The sequence below is a fragment of the Simochromis diagramma genome, unplaced genomic scaffold (assembly GCF_900408965.1).
Source record: "Simochromis diagramma unplaced genomic scaffold, fSimDia1.1 OVJJ01000413.1, whole genome shotgun sequence".
Classification (NCBI taxonomy): domain Eukaryota; kingdom Metazoa; phylum Chordata; class Actinopteri; order Cichliformes; family Cichlidae; genus Simochromis; species Simochromis diagramma.
The window spans coordinates 1,970,899-1,990,616 of record NW_024386948.1 but is presented as its reverse complement, the minus strand read 5'-3'; the positions used below and the strand labels follow the sequence as shown (position 1 = coordinate 1,990,616).

Genomic DNA, 19,718 nt, shown 5'->3' with positions numbered 1-19,718 from the left:
AATGAAATGCACACTTCCAGAAGGCCAAAGAGAGTCTGGAGGCCAAGCACCGTGAGAGAATGTCCCAGGTACTCTGAGACTGGAATTTATTTATTTTCCTCATTAGACATTCATTTTAATAAATGTGATGTGCAGGGAAAACAGAGTATCAGGACAAAGATTTCACTGAATAGAAAATGGCGAGAGAAGAGAAGGTATGTCAAGTAAAACAAGTAGGTGCGTTTGTTAATCCCTCCTGAGTGAGCCGACTGAGCCATTTCAACTTTAATTGTTTTCTTTAATCAACCGGCGGAGAGCCAGATGGCCCGCCGCGATGCGACAGCTTCCAGAGTTCCAGACGAGAGAGGCATCGTTTCATATATGCTCACACTTTGGTTGGTAAAGGGCTGAATAGGATTGGATAATCCCCCAAATAAGTCAGAGAGGGCAAAACAGATGTAGGATTTGCAATAATCGTTCTGGAGGGGATGTAACTGACCATAAAAAGGGGGAAACGAACTGTTTTTCATCCTCACCACACCGGTCTTTAAGCAAGCATCCACACCCTGTGATTTTTATCAGGGGAAACTCCTTCCTGCTCATATTCTGAGCACCGATATCACACTTTTTTTTTTTTTCTTTGACACCTATGAGAAGTAAAACCTCACTTGCATGTCAACCATGTGAAGGATAAAAAGATGACAGTAGATTGACAGTTTTTTGTTTTTAATTTTATTTCATCTTTCCCTCCTTTGTTTGCCTTCAGGTGATGAAGGAGTGGGAAGAGGCCGAGCGGGAAGCCAAGACTCTTCCACGTGCTGAAAAGAAGGCCGTAATTCAGGTAAGGCGAGCATGTTCTGCCTGTGTGCTGTGTCATCGTCCTCCCCTCCTCCTTCTCTGATGCACACTTGGTAATTTCCTTTGTGTGTTTATAGCGTTTCCAAGAGAAGGTAGAAGCACTGGAGCAAGAGGCAGCCAGCGAGCGCCAGCAGCTGGTGGAGACTCACATGGCCCGGGTGGAGGCTCTGCTGAACGACCGCCGCCGCCTGGCTCTGGAGAGCTACCTGACTGCATTGCAGCAGGATCCACCCCGGGTAAGCGGCACGCACAGCTCAGCAATGCTCTCCTGCTCATATTAAAGCCACTTTGTAATAAACTGTGTGTCTTGTGGAAAAATGAACCATCTCCAGGTTGCTTTTTAACACTCCCGGCTCTTCATCTCTGCATCTCTCGTTCTGTTTTCTTTTGAAGTACGGCTCCCTTTTATCTGACCTGCTGCATAAATAAATCCCCCCGCATGTTTTCTGTTTTGCTAGACCTCTGTGTTTTGTTACAGTGCAACTGCACATTGCCAGTTTTTATGGAGGCTTTCAAAATTAGATTTCTAAAAACAGAATCAAAATGAAATTTTTAAAAGGCTAGGCTTGAAGTGACTGATTTCATTCTGCTTCCTCTGCTCTTAACCAGCTGTCTTGTTTCCGCTGTCTCTTGCAGCCCCGTCATGTTTTCAGCCTGCTGAAGAAGTACGTGCGCGCTGAGCAGAAGGACAGGCAACACACCCTCAAACACTTCGAGCACGTCCGCATGGTGGATCCCAAGAAGGCCGCCCAGATTAGACCTCAGGTAGCATCAAACACGCTGAAAAATGATTGGACTTCTTTATTGTTTTTAGTGTAAAGCATGTTGATTTTGTGCTTCCTGCTCTTTCAGTTGAATGTTTTTTGTTTTTCTCTGGGAAACATAAAAAAAACATCCTATTTGATATGTGTAAAAGGTGCTGACCCACCTGCGCGTTATTGAGGAGCGCATGAACCAGTCTCTCGGACTCCTCTACAAAGTGCCCGGTGTGGCTGATGATATCCAGGACCAAGTCGGTGAGTTCCTCCACTGAAGACTCACTGAACTTCCACTATCAGCCATTTAAAATCAGCACAAGGAAACACAATGCAGACCAGGCAAATGTGATGGAACTACAGGGAGTGACGCTGACGTACATTTAACCGAGACTCAGTGGAGATGACCCGTGGGTGGGAGAAAGGCAGGGGAAGACGCACTGGTCTGATTACATGTAATAGAGATTGAATGCTCTAAATTCCAGCCTGCAAAACGCTTTTATTTTTTTATTTTTCCCCTCTCTCTGATGAGGGCATTGGAGCCATTTGGCCTAATTCTTCTGTTAGGAGTCAAATGAAACTGTTCGCTGGGAAGATAAATCCCCCTCCCTCCCCTCCCCCTCCTCTCCATTTGCTAGGTTTCTGTGGGTTTTTGGGTTTATTGGAGTTGTGTGCGTCATGTGGCCATCTGTGTCTCTATCTTGGAGACGCAGTCTGTCACAGTCTGTACCGCCCGGCAAAAAAACACAAACAAAAAAAAACGGGAACAAACACACAGAAGAGAAACCCCTCACTCAGCCTTTGCTAAACATCAGGTCTGTTAAAGGAAGATTTCTCCTTCTGAGGCGGTCTCTCCCTTCTGACACAGAAACATTTGCGTAGGTAGACAGTGTGGGATTTCATATTTAAAGAATCATTTAGCAAACAAATTAGTCTCCTCTTTAATTCTAACTGGCATCGGAAATATTCTCACCATATTGTGTTGAAACAACAATAGAGTCACATGACAAGTGAATAAATGATACTGCTTCCTTTCTTGTTTCCACCTCCTGTTTCTCTCCCCTCTTGACTCCTGACCTCTATCCTTCCTTTCTCGGCCTGCTTCCCCTCCCCTCACCCTCCCTGTCGACCAGAAATTCAATTACAGAGTAGATCTAAAAAACTAAATAAACATCATTGTCATCAAACATTTTTAGGTTATTCAGGACAGAAGCTCTGATCTAAATATATAACAAGGAAAAAAAATCTGGGAGCAGGATGATTGCTTAGCTCATCCTCCAATAGCTTCAGGTGGGGCATATGGAGCTAAATCAGGTTTTAATGAAACCCGAGCACCTCAACAACAGTGCATCATGTCCATTCAGGCATTGCTTAAAAAAAAAAAAAAAAAAAAAAAAATCAATAGATGTGCATCAGTATGGGATAAATATAGATTTCCTTACTTATTTCTGAACACAATCAAATGTTTCCTCGGATCAAGACTGACGGCTAATTCCTTTTAAGCGCGTCTGTCTGTGTCGATGACCTTCACAACGACACCCTAACTGGTGTTCTTCATATGTTCTCTTCATGTGCATGCCATCTATTTTTTTTTTTTCCTTACTCGCAGCTTATCCCACAGTCCTCCTCTTAAAAAGTTTGCAAACAGTCTGAGAGGAGAATTTAAGTTTGTTTGAAGAATTATCTTCATTCATATTCAGTGCGATTAAGCCTTGTCTCGGGGGGTTCCCCTGGAATTAGCATCTCAGACAAATCTGTTTAAAATCTGATTAAGAAGTGTGTAAGAAACACACATCTGACTTCTGCCCATTTAATTTGTCTAGAGGTGATGGAAGGACTTTTGGTTTCCTTAGTTATAATCACCATGGACACAGAGGCTGGTCTCAACCCCAGGGAACAGCTTGTTATAACCTCCCTCTGGCTGCGGCAACACCATTATCCAAGTCGCCGGGGAGCAGGAATTTCATCATCTGGTTACTTAGCTTTGAAAGGAAGTGGGTTGGTTGATCTGTAACTTGCACATCACTGCGTGTGCATGCGTTTGTGTGTGTTAAACGTTAAGCCATTGTACCGGCCTGGTAAACTGGCCCTGACCTCAACACCACTCAGGCAGGAGTCACTTTGCAGCGACATGCCAACATAAACAGATGGACCTCTGATCGCTGATGCCCACAGACACACAAATACAGTGACTAATTTATAAACTTAGATCAGAGATGACCAAAACCGCTTTTGCTTCAACAGAAATATGCACAAATACACTAAATATTTCTATCAAACGCTTCTGTGCAGGACTGCGGTGGGAATTTTTTTTTTTTTTTTTTTTTTTTTTTTACAGCTTCTTGTAATTAAAATGTTTAATTATGTGGGCAAACATTTCTGAATGTTATTGACTTTTATCACCATGTCAGCTTTTTTGTCAGTGGCCAGAGTTACAAAACCAACCAACCCACAACAAGTTAAAGCCTTGTGGTCACAAATGGACCAAAGGAAAAACAGAATTTCCAATTATAACTGATGGGCATGGAAATAGACGGGCATTGCTGGGGTTTGTTTAGTCTCAAAGAATATTACACTAAAACTTGTGCACTTTTAACCAAAAAGAGTCAATATACACACACTTTTAGGACTTGAACTACCTACAGCCAATTTAGATTTATGGATCAACTTAACATGCATGTCTTTGGACTGTGGGAGGACGCTGGTAGCACTTAGAGGACAAGCAAACACCACATAGAAATGAAAGGCCAGGGTAGAGCCAGGATTTGAACCAGGACCTTCCTGCTGTGAGACGACAATGCAGACAAAGCCGCTACCACTGTGCCACCCATTGAAAAAACATTTCGTAATGTATTCATTAGCATCAATTTTAGAGGACACTGCTTAAAATAATTCAGCTGGCTGATGTCAATACTCATTTAGTGTTTGATTATTTGATTGTCGCTTTGCTTTGGGGTTTTGTTTGTTTGTTTTTTTAAATACCCCGATTTGTACCTGGGGAAACAGAAATTATCTGTTATCATGTTTGCATATTTAGCTGGCACAAAATTGATGGGAGACACAAAAAAAAAAAAAAAAAAAAGATATCACAGCCAAGAAGAAATGTCTTATTTGTTCGAGTGAGGAGCCTGGGGTCTTGGTGATCTCTAGACAGGAGGTAAATGAAGGGGGGGACAAACATGCTAAAGCACCACACCAGTATTTGCAATGTAGATTTTAGTATTATGCAGTGTTCTTATTTTCCTGCTTTAACCTTAACTGCATTACATGCAGAGGACAACAAACTGACCAGCTTAGCAAGGTGGGCAAATTCTGTTTCTAAAATCTCAAATGGATATGAAAGCAGCTCGGGGTTTGTCATTGTCATTTCAAACAATTGGGATTTTTTTAATGAGTGGTTTCCCACCATCCACGCAAAAACAAACACACGGCTTGTTCTGCATCGGTCCGGTTTACTGCACAAATGCAGGAAGCCCGCTTCTATCATTGAGTCCAAACAGGAAAGGGATCCAGAAATAGCACAACGCCGTCAAGAATTCCCGTTCGCTCTTTGGTGCAAATCTCCGCTGTGCTTGCACACAGCACAAATCATGCTCTCACTCACACACACACACACACACACACACACACACACAGAAGCTTGGCATTTGAAACAAGTGTTCCAATTTCACAGTTGGACTCCGAGAGCACTTGTCATCTACAATTGATGGCGTGCCGCCTGACATGAAGAGGTACTAGATTCATAAACCCTCTGATCTGTGCATCTACATCCCATTCCATGTACAAGCACACCAGTAACACATGGAAAGCACGGGTTTTTCAGAATAAAAGCAAAAGTGACAAATTCTTGTGATGAAAATCTAGACACGGGTAAGAAGAACAGCGGGAATAACATGGAAAAGCCTAATTATACCAGGCACTTGGGGGAAGGCTGTACTGCTATGGCAACCATGAACACCCAAGACGACGAAGGGGGAAGCGAGACAGTAGAGGATGAGATCATTTCTGTAAGTGATGAAATATAAGCTTTAAAAACAAGGACCCTTGTGGCTTTTTATGCATCGACAGAGATGGTGAAACCAAAAACAAAAACAGAACAAACCCCCCCCCCCTTCCTTAGGAAGGAACTTTCCCTAGAAGATTCACCCATCTTAGAAAAAGCCCACAACCTCTGCAGTAATCAGACACATACTGAGGCAAAGCACTTTCTTAGTCTACATTCATTTAATGAAAAGAAAGAAAAAAAAAAAAGCTGCATACGAGAATGATGGAAACTCCATCTCCAGCCGCACTGTGGCTCTGGGAAACATTTGAACGGTTACTTTTAAAGATTCAGCCTCTGCTGTTCATTAGAGTTTGCTTGTGTATACCTTGTCAGGAGCTGAAATAAGATGCATGCATATTTAATTATGATTTAAAATTCAGTTCATAGGCCAAAAATCAAATCTTTAATCCACAATTATCAAAGGACATATTTAATCACTGCAACCTGAATTTTTGATTGTTAATTTGTGCGTTCGAAAGCTTTCTGACCTTTTTTGTCAACAGCATCTGGCACACGTCTGCTAGTTAGCATCAGCAAGGAGAAAACTATTAGCACCACAAGCATAATGCCATTTCTGGACTGTGCCCTGCAAGTTCATGATTAAAGAAAATTTACTTTTTAAGTTGAAATGTAATCGTGATGTGTCAGATTTGTGATGGTGCAGCATGTTTTTGGATGGTCTGCAAATAAGAAAACAGGACAGCAAGCAGAGAGGCAGCGAGAACCTTACAAAGACTTTCGTGCAAATCAAACCTGGTCCTAGCAAAGCAAGTCTCTCTTCTCAGCAGGCTTCTTGCCAAGGCCTCCAGGCACATAACTGAACAGTTTTTTGAAGCATTGTCTAAATTAACTTTAATTTTAAATCGTCACCAAGACCACAAAAAGGTTTTATTCCACCACCTACCTTCCTTTTGCAGAATTATCTCTTTTAAAATGTCTCTGGCGGCAGATGTTTTCTACCCCACCATCCTTCATAGTGGGGTAGAAAAGACAAGTACCATTAAACTGGCACTCTAGTTTAATGAACGTGAGTTTATAGAGCTGCAGTATATATGTCAAGACCCCTTAGCAAATGTCAAACCTTGCCAGCACAAAAATGGGAGCTGGACCTCCGAGTATTGAGGTTAGCGTAGAAGATCCTCTCTGGTTCATTACAAACCTCCAAGCAAGGCAGCCTGTCAAACACATTGAGTCCTGTCTGAGTCATGATAGTTGTGATGGGGATGATGATGATGATGAGGAAAGACTTCATATATAGTAACATAATGACTGCAGCACCATGTGTTACACCACTGTGAAACTATACACTCAGTTAACATGCAGAGTCATCCATCCTGCTCTGATAAGGCTGCATTTGTGCGGTAAAAAAAAAAAAAAAAAAGATTAAAATTTGATTGTCATTGGTCAGATCATCACACTGCAGGTCATATCTAAGTGGAAAGCCAGTTCCATACAACAAATCACAGCCAAACAGATGCTGCACTCGTGATGGAGCTTTGACGCATTGATGGGAAATGGCAGGGATGCACTTTCAGATGTGGCATGACTACTGTGCTGGATGTACTCTGCGCAGCTGCTGAATGATTGTGCAGGTCAGGGCGACTTGATTCTCAGCTTATTATTCAGATTTTGTACCAAACAGCTGCTTACTCAGCAGCAGAGAAATGAAGAGTTTGTCTTCATGGCGCGTTGATATTTACAGATGGAAATAAATAACAGTGGAATAGTGATGAATGGTGCTGCCGTGTAGTGGGAAAAAAAAAAGGGAGGAGGAAGAATGTTCCCTGAAGACAACCTGAGAATAAAGTACATGTTGACCTATTAGAGCTAATTATAAGCCAGACACAAAGAGGCGGAGGAAGAAGAGGCGAAGGCTTTTTCTGGAGGACTGACTTGCAGAATCGCATTAGTGAGACACAATGTCTTGAAAATGAAGGCGCCGTGGTGTGACAGAGTCATCAAAAACTGTCAGATTAACACAACCGCACATTAACCAAAAAGAAAACCAACAAAAGCTCCCCTATACAACTTGGCAATTTATGCCTCGTACTACTCTCCATTACAGTCAGTGTAGCAGGTTCTTGACTCAATCCTAAACTTAAAACTAGATGGAAAAAACCCTGAGATTACTAGTACTAATGCACCTGCAGAGATATACTTTGCAGACTTCAAAGGAAGTCCAACCTTCAGATACTTGATGGATTTATTCGAACCTTCTTGTGGTTGTCCACAATATTTCATTCAGAGAGCAGGCTGAAGTACACAATGCAAGCCTTTGACCTCGCTACTGGCCTCTGCACTACCGGATTCCTACCATGCTTTGAAAAGGAGGGAGTCTAGAGAGGAAAACGCTAGAATAAGGTTGAGGCAGACCATTTCTAAACAGACCCTCCTATACTTAAACTTACAGTTTCACACTGTCTCACAGTGTCTTCTTTATTAGAAGCAAAACTGATCACAGTAAGAGACTTCTCTTTAAGTATTAGGTACGTCACAGCACCACAAGCCACCTGATAACATGCGTGTCTAACTTTCAGTTTTGAGTCAACTCATCTAAAGGTTTATTGTGCTGGTGTGTTTTGGGCATGTTTGACTTTCCTTTCACATCTTAATTTACTAAAATCTGGGCTTCTTTGTCTACATTCAGCTGTAATTGCCTTGGCCATTTAGCTCTATTCACTTATATTCAATGAGGACCATTTTTTGAGGGAGTGATTGGTGAACTGCACCCATTTCTGATACAATGGGAAATGAACACTGTTTGCTGTTTTGGACAGCGCATTACTTGGAAAGAAAAACCCCTATGAGCTGTCTCAGGTTTTTTTAGGTGGAGACAGACACAAAGCTACAAAAGACAACAAGCAGATAGGTGTCATCCCAGTTTACCACAACAGAAACAAAAGGTCAGGAATTCTTTTCTCTTGGTCAGACGGGGAGGGGAGAGGCATTAACTGGGAGTGCTGCGGTATCAACGTCGTCGTTGTTGACACAACCAGGATGGACAATGTGCTGTTTGCACCAGTATTTTTCATAACCAAATATTATCACAGCTGGTAGGAGAGGCGGGATTAAAGCCAGATAAAAGAAGGGCATATGACAATATCCAGGGGAAAAAAAGTTACAGCCTGACAGCCTAGCACTATTTTCAATTGCTTGGCAGTTCACTTAAATAATTCTTGATGATTAAAAAGAACTAAAAAATCTAAACTGATTATTTTGGTCACTACACTTAGCAATGAGCCAATGTATCACTTAAGAGTTTTGATTCGTTTCCAAAAACATCCAAACTACTGATTTGAGTGCACATCTGTACTGAGTAATTAATTTTGAAGGGTTATTCGTGAAATCGAGTAATCCCGGTTCGTATACAAATAACAGCTTTATGAGAAATCAATACGATTCATTGTAAAACAGGCTGTAAACAGAGGATTTTAATTAATTACGAGTAGTTGATGCTTTCCATGGAATGACTGATCAATTAATGGACTAATTGTCTAAGCTCTAGATTAACATACAAAGAAAAAAAAGGAAAAAAAAAAAAAAAAACTACAGCGGGTTTTTTGGTGTCAGTCCCAGACCAATTCGACAGTCGACAATCACGCACATTTCTCAGAGTTAAAACTCACTCACTTGCAATTGCTTTTCAGTCTACAAATATGCTGGAGACACCGGTTTAAACACAAAACGACCCCCTCCTTCTGTGAGGGCTGTCAAAAAGGCCTTCTGCAAAATATCAACTTCAAACTGGAACAGAAGTGGATGCCATGCAGGTGAAATTGAGCTCAAGAAAGCGGAAAATAAGAAAATGGAAAATGAGAGAAGACACATTAGTGTCAAGTGGATTTCTCCTTCAAAGACCTCAAACTGCAGTGTGAGCAGCGGAGAGCATGCCAGAGAGCGAAGCACTGGCACTGCCAACAGGCATAATGGCATTAAGGTTTGCTAATAAAGGGAGAGGGCTGGTCCACCCCCAGGCTGAAACACTGCAGTGTGCACACAAACAGGCTACCAGCACCCATCCAAGAGCCATTTCCCAAAGATTTGGAAATAGACAAAGACTGGCATCTAACTCCCACGCTCCACACTGCGGCCAGCGTGTACAGGGCGGGTCTGTCAGGAAAAGCTGCTTCCTCAGGCTAAGTGTTTAGAAGCGTTTGTATGTGCCAGTCATCAAGGGCCGAGAAAAAGCAAGCCATAACAAGATCAAAAAACTTATAACATCTCGTTTTCAAGTCTTATCTCGTTTATCTCATCTTGGGTAAATTCGCTCTATTCATGCTTGTGTCTTTGTTTTTGATGTAAACACAGGACTCAAAGGCCAGGGATTGTCTGGACTGACCTCAGCTTTGGATAATCAACAAAGCCAAGGGTTTGCTTAAAAAGAAGTCCAAACTCCCCATTCCAAGTCCACTGATTGCAGCATATGCTTACAGGAAACAAGATCAGCTGCCTAATTTCACCTCAAACACTGATCCTTAATACATAGAAGGACCCAGGCTAACAGGTTGCTGGCACCATTAGTCGATTTATCATGTTTAAGAGCTCCCAATCCCTCCTCTTCCACAATTGGACATTCAATGTGGCTAGGGGAATGTGTCATTTCTCTCACAACAAAGCCACAGCGCAAATCATAAAAAGCAAGATTTTAATACATTCTTATTTCCATGAAAATTACCGATTAAAATAACTGAAAATTTCATCGTTAGGGAGGAGATTGTGATTTATTTATTTATTTGAGACAAGGAAATGAGTAATTCTGTCATGACAGAGCCACAATAGACAATAATGACGACATGACCTCACCAAGATTTAATGCCAGATACTCTCCATGACGCAGCTCTTCCCATTTATCCAGGCTTGGGACTGGTGAAGTACCAAAAGGGATTGCCTGTATTTAAACCGTTGTAAATGACTTGTTGGCTTTATAATATGTCAAACATAGCTGTCATGAAGGATATCAAGTCATTTTAAGCTAATCAAAAGATTCTTGTCATCAGGTAGAAGCTGCAGAAACCACTGAAATGATTTTAATGTAGGTACAGTAACGCAGCGTCATAAAAACACTTACAAAATAGGGTCATTTCTTTATTTTACATATAGTTTATTAACCAGTGGCTGGGTTATATTCAAGCCCATGGAATAAGCTTTAAAAACCTTAACCTTAAGACAAGGAAGGTTCTGGTATCCTAACACGATCTAAATTTAATATTACTGGTACGTCATCACATGAAAAGTGTTATGTTTTTTTGCTGTGTCACAGATTTGTCTGTCATCCTACATCAGCCTACAGTGTTTGATTCAGCCGGTGGGACACGTGGGCTGTTTTGCCACCTCGGTCCAGCCTGCGTGTGGGAAAATAAACCGTGCACATGTAGTTTTCAACGGTGAAACCCTGAACGGCACGTGGCCTTGCTGTTTTATGCCATCAGGAGGTTCTTCTTTCATAGGCCATTGTGACATTTTTCTTTGTAATTGAAGACTGAATTAAAATGTTTTTTGTCCCCGCTGGCTGTTATTAAGAAACATTGTGATGGAGGAAAGCAGGGCTGGCTGAGTGCACTGAAACAAAACCCTAATGTGTGTGTTTCTCTTTTTCTTTTTCCCTGAATGCTCCGCAGGTGCATTTAACGCAGGCAGTGCCTTTAAATCTGTCTTGAAATATAAATAGAAGCTGCCAGTTGGAGGTTGTGTACTTAGGGGTTAGTTCATAAGAGGTTTCATTATAGTGTTGAAGTTTTTTTTTCTTTTTCGTGATGGGAAAGGATCAAAAAGTGTTGGCAAGACCTGAATGAAAAAGTTTTTGAAGTGTACACTGGCAGCTTAACACCTTGACAATGCTCTGTGACTTTTTATTTCCACTATTTCATCGAAGGAACTATCTCTCAGGCTTCACCTTTTTGTCCACTCGCACTTCTTTGGCTCCACAAACCTATGACATCCTGCATTAGCAGTCTGTAACCAGTGTGTGGTTGCTTTTGTGTGTGTTACAGGTGGCAGCGAGGCCCAGTGTGAGGGCTGCGTAGAGTACTGCTGCGATGGGTCGCCGCCTTTCTGCTGTTCCTACTACGCCTATGTGGGAGACGTCCTCTCGTAAGTAGAGGTGGGGGATTAATCCAAATATCGATACTATCGATATTAATGGTATTGGTACTGGATCGATACTAGCCCAGCAGGATCGATACTTTGTATTTACTTGATATCGGATCGATACCACAATTTACAGTATCACGTCACCCCACATACACCGGAAGCAACACAGAGATATCAAAGACAGTGTTTTTGTTGGAGTTTCCTCAAGTTTTAAGGTCCTGATTTCTGTAAAGGCAAAAATATCTAGCAGTGGTGTTAAGACTGCCATCACCCTTTCCCTTTTTTTGTGTCTAAATATAGCTGATAACAAAATGCAGGTGTAGCTGCTGGAAAATCTGTTTGTCAGACACTTTCATCATAAATGAAGGACTGACCCGAGGTCCCGGTGTAGCTGTCCAGCCTTTAACAGCCTTGGTTGCCGGGAAGCCGCAATTATCTCCCATCAGTTCGCGGTCACATTACATGTATTGTGTCGGATCCTACTGGAAATAAGAGAACGCATTATCTGATGGCTGTGTTTACTGTGTTGTTGTTTTAGTTTTTCTTTTCTTTTGCTGTCACCATAAAACTAAGAGTGGAAGGAAGAGCTTGACGTGCTTAGGTAGTTTGGTGCTAAAAGCGTAAAAAGGAGGTCAATGATTTAATCTGCTCAGTCAGTAAATGCTGGCTAAGAAAGCCCTCAGTATTTGAATCTCTGACTGGAATCTACACCTCCTTCTCAGCCTGCGTTTCAAGTGTGGAGGTTATTTAAAGGAGAGAGAACTCATTCAGGTCGGAGCTATTCAGAAGACATTCAGTTGATCTGCACAGCACAGCTGCTTTAGCGCATACAAGGGGACCTGAGGGCTTTTCCTATATTTTTATGGCCAGTTTTAAATCATGTCACTGCATGTGCAAATAGTCCCTGCAAGTGAAGGGCTCGGGCTTCAGACTGGTCTAAAAAAAAAATAATAATTGGCAGTTTTAAAAAAAAATATTTGGCTCCATGTGATGTCAGTAAGAGCAGATATCCCTAATATGGTCAGCCCAGTTCAGATCTTTTGTTAATGAGGGGCAGCCGATCAGAAGTACATTGGCTTAAAGTGAGGGTTTAACATGTCCCCCTTTAGCTCTGCAATAGACTGGTGGCCTGCTCAGGCTGCATCCAAGCTCTCATTAGGCTCCAGCCCCCCGACAACCCTTAAGACAATGGAGGATGGATGTAGGTCTCCTTTAACATATCTTTCAGACCTTTAAAGTCTTAGCATGCCTTTTGTCCGGTCTTTCTCCCCTCACCTCCAACTCATCACGACAGATGGCTGTCCATCCCTGAGCCTAGCTTGTTGCAGGTTCCTGTTAAAATTGAGTTTTTCTTTCCTGCTGTCACCAAGTGCTTGCACATAGGGGGTCATCTGATTTTTGTGGTTTTTCTAGTTTTTTGTTGGTTTTTTTTATCTTCCAAGATAAAGCGCCTTGAGGCAACTGTTGTTCTTATTTGGTGCTATATAAATAAAACTGAATTGAAATTGAATTTATGGTAATTGTAAAAAAGTAACTGTATCCTTCTTTTTTTTTTTTCCTCCATCTTATGTGTATATTTGTACCAATTCTATCTGATAACCTTTTAAGGCTTGATTATATTCAGAATTTGCAAAGCAGCCTTGGCTGACATGTTGACTCATGCTGACCACGAAGATGTAACAAACCTGTCAGCGATGAGTCCTTTTTCTATTTTCCAGTGCCAGTTCACAAGATCTTCTGCAGTCACATGGTCACAGGCACACGCATATCACACACAGCCGAGTTACATCAGATGCTGCAGTTTATCTCCATGGCAGCACCTTAGAAATATTGGGTAGCATGTCTGTTGGAGACAGCTGCCTCCTTTCTCACGTGTGTGCGTGTGTGTGTGTGTTTTTTTCCAGGGGCACTGCCATCTCTGGTATTGTTTTTGGTGTGGTGTTTTTGATGGGGGCCGTGGCAGCCTTATTCCTGTGCGTGTGCATGTGCATGAAGAACGGGCGTGGTGCACGGGTCGGCGTGTTCAGCACCTCCTATAACATCAGCACTGTGACCCAGGGCTATCCAGGTGGGACAATATACACAACCACACAACTTGATGTGTCCTATACCATGTCTATGTTATATATATTTTAAAATACATCAAGTTAATTGGATTTTAACTGCATACAAGGGGCAAGAGAATTAGATATTTACTCTTTAAGACAGAAAGATTTATCAATAGGTCAATATTGTCATCTATCATCATTTTCATCAAATGGTAAAAAGTAAAGAAGAGAGGAGAAACACCTTTCAACTATGTCACAAGTGTTGCTCTCAGGCGTGCTTCCACCAGAGGGCAATATTTGTGTATACCGGGTAAACAAACAGGCATTTGCTTAGGTAAATTTCAATTTGTGTCTGCACCTTCAGACTTGATATGAAGGATCATAATATTGTTTTATCAACGGAGAAGTAGTCCTCTTCACCAAAGAAGTGAAAACGTAAAGGAAAGGGACATGTTATTAAAATGTCATCTTCTTCCTTCTCGCCTAAAGCCGCATCTCCAGAACTGAAATCAGTGCTCTAACACACAGAAACGTGCATAAACATGCTTATGTATTACAGATATTGTCACAATTACTTACTGTCAGCAGATTAGACATGTGACCCCTCCCTTCTCTGGACAGCTGACCACGAGCCGGTGTTGTGCCACTGCGGTTTTGTTGTCTTAGTACACCCAATACAGATGAACAGTGTTCAGACTTTTCGAGGTGACTCTGGGGTAAAAACGTAAAGTACTGCAAAATATTTAATTGATCGAATCTGTTTTGAAGTCATTGCTAAGTGTTGGTATTATTTAAATATGTTATTATATAGTTTGTACAAACAGTATTAGAAACATGCTGGCTGTCTGTGGCCATTATGGGGATCTAAAGTTAATGTGTTTGTAGTATAGCGGCCACGATAACTAGTATTATCTGCCTGTATTGGTAGCGGTAAGAAAACAGCTTAGTTGACTACACTCTACTGACATCTAGTGGTGAGATTTTACACACGTCAGCATTAAATCATTAAATATTGGTATCGGTCTTAAAAATCCTATATCGATCAGGCTCTACTATTGTTGAACACTGATAGCTGTAACTATTTTTTTTTTTTTTTTAAACTAAAATCATTAATTAATGTTAATGATGGGTTTGGGGTTTCAAGCTAGTTAGTTGTGATCCTATTATGCTACATGTGCTGTAGACGGTGCTGAAAGCATATTGGAGTTGGAGCATTTCTTCTGGACAAACTATTGCCTTTTTTTACACCAAAATGGTACCCCTAGTCCCGTTCTGAGTTTGCTCCATATCAGAGCTGGTCTGCTTTTCAGCGTGATTAGCACGCAGCATTTGCACCCAGAATTGGGATATTTCCCATAAGAACAACATTAGGACACATCTTGTGGGCTGCATCTGCCGGTTCTAGATTGGGCACCGGAACAATACTATATACTGAAGCACATGTGCACTTTTAGTGTTATAACTGTTAAAGGGCAATACTGAACAATAATAAAAGCGGTACAACCAAGTTAATCAAACATTTTAAGGATATTTATTAGTTAATGCTGCTCAATTGTTTGTAACAAATCTGTCATATATGAATATATTATTAGTATTAGAAGTTTTATTTATACTATAGTTTATCAGGAAGCAGTCTAAGTAATTCATTTGGGTCTACATGATGACTTGCGCACAAATGAGGCTGCTACACTGATTTCGGTATGGTGAAACCTTATCTACTGGCCTCAGGCGACACCTAAAAATAAAATTGAAAAAGAAAAATGAAGGGGCATATTATGTTACAAGCTCCACCGGGACCACAAACAGATTTACCATGGCCACTATTTAATCATTATAGACAAATAAGTACTTTTCTTTAAATAGCTTTCATTATCTGCTAGATTCTATGCTTGTTTTTTCTCCCTGCTCTCAGAGCTCCACATCTGATACACTCTGTTCCTGCTTAAGGAGAAAATGGCAACAATGTTTCCACCTTGTTCTCACAAGGTACATTGTCTGCGCATCATAGTTTGTGTTCTATGATACTCTCCAGCCTAAGGAATGCTACTTTGTTTTGTTTTTGTCCTTCTGGGGCTCATTATTTATTTATAATGTTTCATTCTTCTCTGCGTATCACCTTGATGTTACACTGTCCGAGAGCTCGCCGCGCTGCCCTGCAGCTCTGATCATGTTTCATGAATACAGCACAGTGCAATGTCAGTGCATGTACTGTATAATGAACGTACGCTTGTTTCTCCACTGGGTGTGAGGAGTAGTTGCTGCTATTACTTGCTTACTCCAATCCCATAAGTGAGTCACTTTCGATTGATATTCATTTTTTATTTATTTTCCCTATCAGCTCTAGTCATTTTAAAATAAAGTCCTTACTCACCACTATGTGACTGTTTGCAAGCTCTAACCTCTTAACCCCTTTTCTGTTATATCTGCAGCTTTGTTGTTCTTGTGAATAATGCAAGTTCCCTCAGTGAAATTAATAGACGGGGTCAACTAAAGTGCCTTTTTACAGTATTTCCATTTCTTCCTTCATTCAGCATGGGCACCAAAGAATGTGGTTTCTCTATGTAACCACTAGAGGGTGCAACTGTCGTGTGAAACCTGCAGTAAAATTGGGGCAGGCATCCTGAGCTTCAGTGGGCCTCATTCATATTGAATATAGAAGAAATGTGAAGCCTGCAATTATTACAGAATAACTGAGTTGTTTTTTTTGACCAGCCTGCTTACTGTCAATTTTGTTCTCACACACAGGTCCACCGCCTCCATACACCTACGACTGTGAGATGTACCCTCCATCCCTTCATCCCCCGCCCTACACCCCAACACAGCCTAGGTCAGCTAACTACTCCCCGCCGCCTCCTTACCCTGGATACACCCGAAAGTGAATACCCGCTGCACTAAACATGCTGCCACGGCCCAGATTCGCAGACACAGAGACGGCTGTGCAAATCCGAACTCCGAAGCAGCGAGCTGGTGTTGCAATTTGGGTGTGACCACCAAAAATTTCCACACTGAAACACAAACCTAACTGGCAGGCCAGAGCACTCGGTTCAGCTTTCCCGTATTTCTGCTGCTCTGTAGTTGAGGACATGGCGGGGAAGTAATCATTTGACAAATGTGGGTCAAGCTGGCCAAAGAGCCTCAACTCATCTGATGATAGACTTAACAGTTAGCAGCCCTGCTGGCCTGCAGCTGGTACTTTTTTGCCCACTAATAACCGATATCCCTTATCCGTCCCCCACACCTGTGCACATTAAAAGCATTCAAATGATCATTTTGTCAGCACAGAGGGGAGAAAGCTCGAATCACTTGAGGCAAAGAGTCTTTCCTGGACACAGTGTAGACTTACAGAAAGTTATCAAGCCCTCATGGGTTTTTCTTGTTTGTTTTAAATCTTGAGTTATGTCAGCGTCTGAAGTGTACATTGATAATTAAGTCTGTTTTTAAATGCAGGTCTGGACCTGTCACATAAAGACTTGAATATAATTCATAATAATGCCCATCTTAATGGCCTGGATGGCTTTTAAGGATTAATGAACTGTTTTGGTTTTTGTTTTTTGTTTTTTTTTTGTTTTTTTATATTGTCTTACTTGAAAAAACATGTTATGAACTGTGGTCACACTGAAACAGAAACATGTCTTTCTGTTGTGTTTTATGAAACTGTTGAACTGACACAGTAACAGATTCATGGTGGAATTACAGCTGAAGGCTGATTTAAAGATTTTAATCTAGAGTGACCTCAGCCATAGCACAATGAGGTCGCTTTCCCAGGCTGACTGTGAATGATGGAAAGGATTTAAACCATGTAATAAATATAGTGAGGTAAATAAAGTGCTTTGTTACTGTTTCCAATAACTGTTGTAAATAAAATGTGTTTAAAGTTTTAACTCCAGTATTCCTTTACACTATGATTAATAATACAACTTCTTTTATTGGGTTTTTTCTGTTTAATATGTTTTCCTAATAACAAAAACTCATAACAGGAATACAAATATTCACAATATAATCCAGTGATTCATAATAGCAGCATTACAGTTGCTCAATATAGTGAAGTAAGCTAGAAACAAGGCTAACATTAAAATAAACAGAATAATACTAATCATGACTAATACTGGGAGATTTATTTTTCTCAGTTAAAAGAAACTTAATGCTTGGGGACTTTTTTTTGTTTTGTTTTTTGCTCTAAAATAAAAAAGGGAACATGCGCGCGCAAGTAGGCTATGTGCGCGTGTGAGTAAACTCAACGAGCGATTTAAAAAAACGTGTGCGCGCCGGGAAGATAGCGAGTGTGTGCGTGTGTGTGTGCGTTAATCCCACTCTGCCGTGGTCAGGTGATCCGGCGCTGAGCAGCTGTACAGCCTCGGTATCGCTCACCAGCAGACAACGGGAGACACCGGCGCTGAGCAGACTCGTTTTCTCGCCTGACTCAAAGCTGTAGAAAACGGTGCGGTATAACGCTAGCCTGTAGGAGCGTTGTTTTAGCGAAAAGGCATGGGGGACCGAGTAGCTTTACTGCTGCTGGTTTTAGCGGCTTCGGCTCTGGCTGTCGAGGTAAGAGAAAAGCTTCATTTTTTTCCCTATGTGTGAGAATTTGTAGCATTTATCCCCCTCCACCATATTGTTGATGTCAGCTGAGTCAAGCGAGCTAGAGGTAGCTAAAAGGAGACCGGAAGTTGAACTGTTGTTCCTTCAAATATAAAGCTTAGACTAGATTTGTTTAATTTTTTTTTTTTTTAAAGAAGGAATTGAATGTTTGTAGGTAAATGTATTGTGTCTACCGATCCATCAACAACAAGCTGTTATTTCTGTCCTATAAAACTGCTCCTAACACGGTGTGTTTGAATATAAATGCGCAGTTTGTTTTGTGTTGAAGGCTGTAACCGGAAGTGTAATGTAAAACAATCAAGCTAACTTGAATGCTAAACATGAATTCTTTTGGATTCCTAAATCAGAGGCGACGTTAATATTTAGTACAATTTCGCGTATCCACTAGGCTATTTCATTACCATGCTTCACTGTCTGTTGTTAACAAGTACAATTTGAAACAAATGATGTATTCACGTAGTTTAATTTAAATACCCTCGCTTTAAGTGTAATTTCATTTCATTTACTGAATCTTTGTGACAAAGGAGACAAGCGCCGAAACCTTTGACTTAAACCTGGAGCCTATGTGTTTCCCTTTCCCCCTCACTTTGCGTTAAAACTGAGAAACTGCTCGTTTTGCTGTGATTTAAAACGTTACAAACCGGTCAGGTTTGCCAGCGAACCATTTCCAGCCAGTGACACTGCGCAGATGGTTACGGAATCTGTTCCTGTCCAGTGGTCATCTGCGCTAATTCAATCTCGTTATACTAATCACGGTGAATAAACGTAAAAGCGTATTGTCTCATTTTCTATATCCCCGGGGCTAATTTATTGGCAGTGGGCGTGTTTTTTGTTTGTTTTGTAAGTGTAAGTAAAAACGTAATTCTCTCACGTTAATAATAATAAAAGCTTGGGATGACGGGGCTTTAAATACAATGAAAATGTAAAAATAAAATAGCGAATATGCGAGCTTCTGCGGGAAAACAAAACGCCACAAACGCCCTCCACGTATTAGATGGGCGAGAATAGAGAAGTAAGATGGCGGCGGTGCACTGCAGCATTTATCGAGGGGAAACTGGGAAGCCAACAGGAGCTTTGACTGGCATTGTTGCCTTTCATTGCTCTTTCTTTTTAAGCCATATAGGAGAGTTTAACATGCGAGCAGTAACACTGGTTATGTATTATCACGGAGCTCTACATAATCGCTGCTTATGGATTTTTTTTTAAACAGGGTCTTTGCCAGGAACAGCGCTTTGTGACTGTCCACTGCGAAAATGCCTATTTTTACACGCCATCTACTCAATCCTGTGCTGATGCCTGTCTGATTTCAGACATGTTCAGTGGCCTACGCGTTACAAAAAAAAA

At 41.3% G+C, this 19,718-nt stretch overlaps 2 protein-coding genes across 2 annotated transcripts; both read left to right on the top strand.

Annotated features, from left to right (window-relative positions):
- The first annotated feature begins 6 nt into the window (after nt 1–6).
- Nucleotides 7–2,695, top strand: LOC120737550 (amyloid-beta A4 protein-like). The gene is made up of 5 exons (XM_040038337.1): nt 7–68; nt 746–820; nt 915–1,073; nt 1,474–1,602; nt 1,754–2,695. Exons 1-5 carry the CDS (start codon nt 60–62, stop codon nt 1,868–1,870), a joined length of 489 nt encoding a protein of 162 aa, XP_039894271.1. The 5' UTR covers nt 7–59; the 3' UTR covers nt 1,871–2,695.
- Nucleotides 2,696–5,542: 2,847 nt separating this feature from the next.
- Nucleotides 5,543–18,252, top strand: cyyr1 (cysteine/tyrosine-rich 1). The gene is made up of 5 exons (XM_040038305.1): nt 5,543–5,599; nt 10,898–10,985; nt 11,589–11,727; nt 13,632–13,795; nt 16,521–18,252. Exons 1-5 carry the CDS (start codon nt 5,543–5,545, stop codon nt 16,652–16,654), a joined length of 582 nt encoding a protein of 193 aa, XP_039894239.1. The 3' UTR covers nt 16,655–18,252.
- The last annotated feature ends 1,466 nt before the right edge of the window (nt 18,253–19,718 follow it).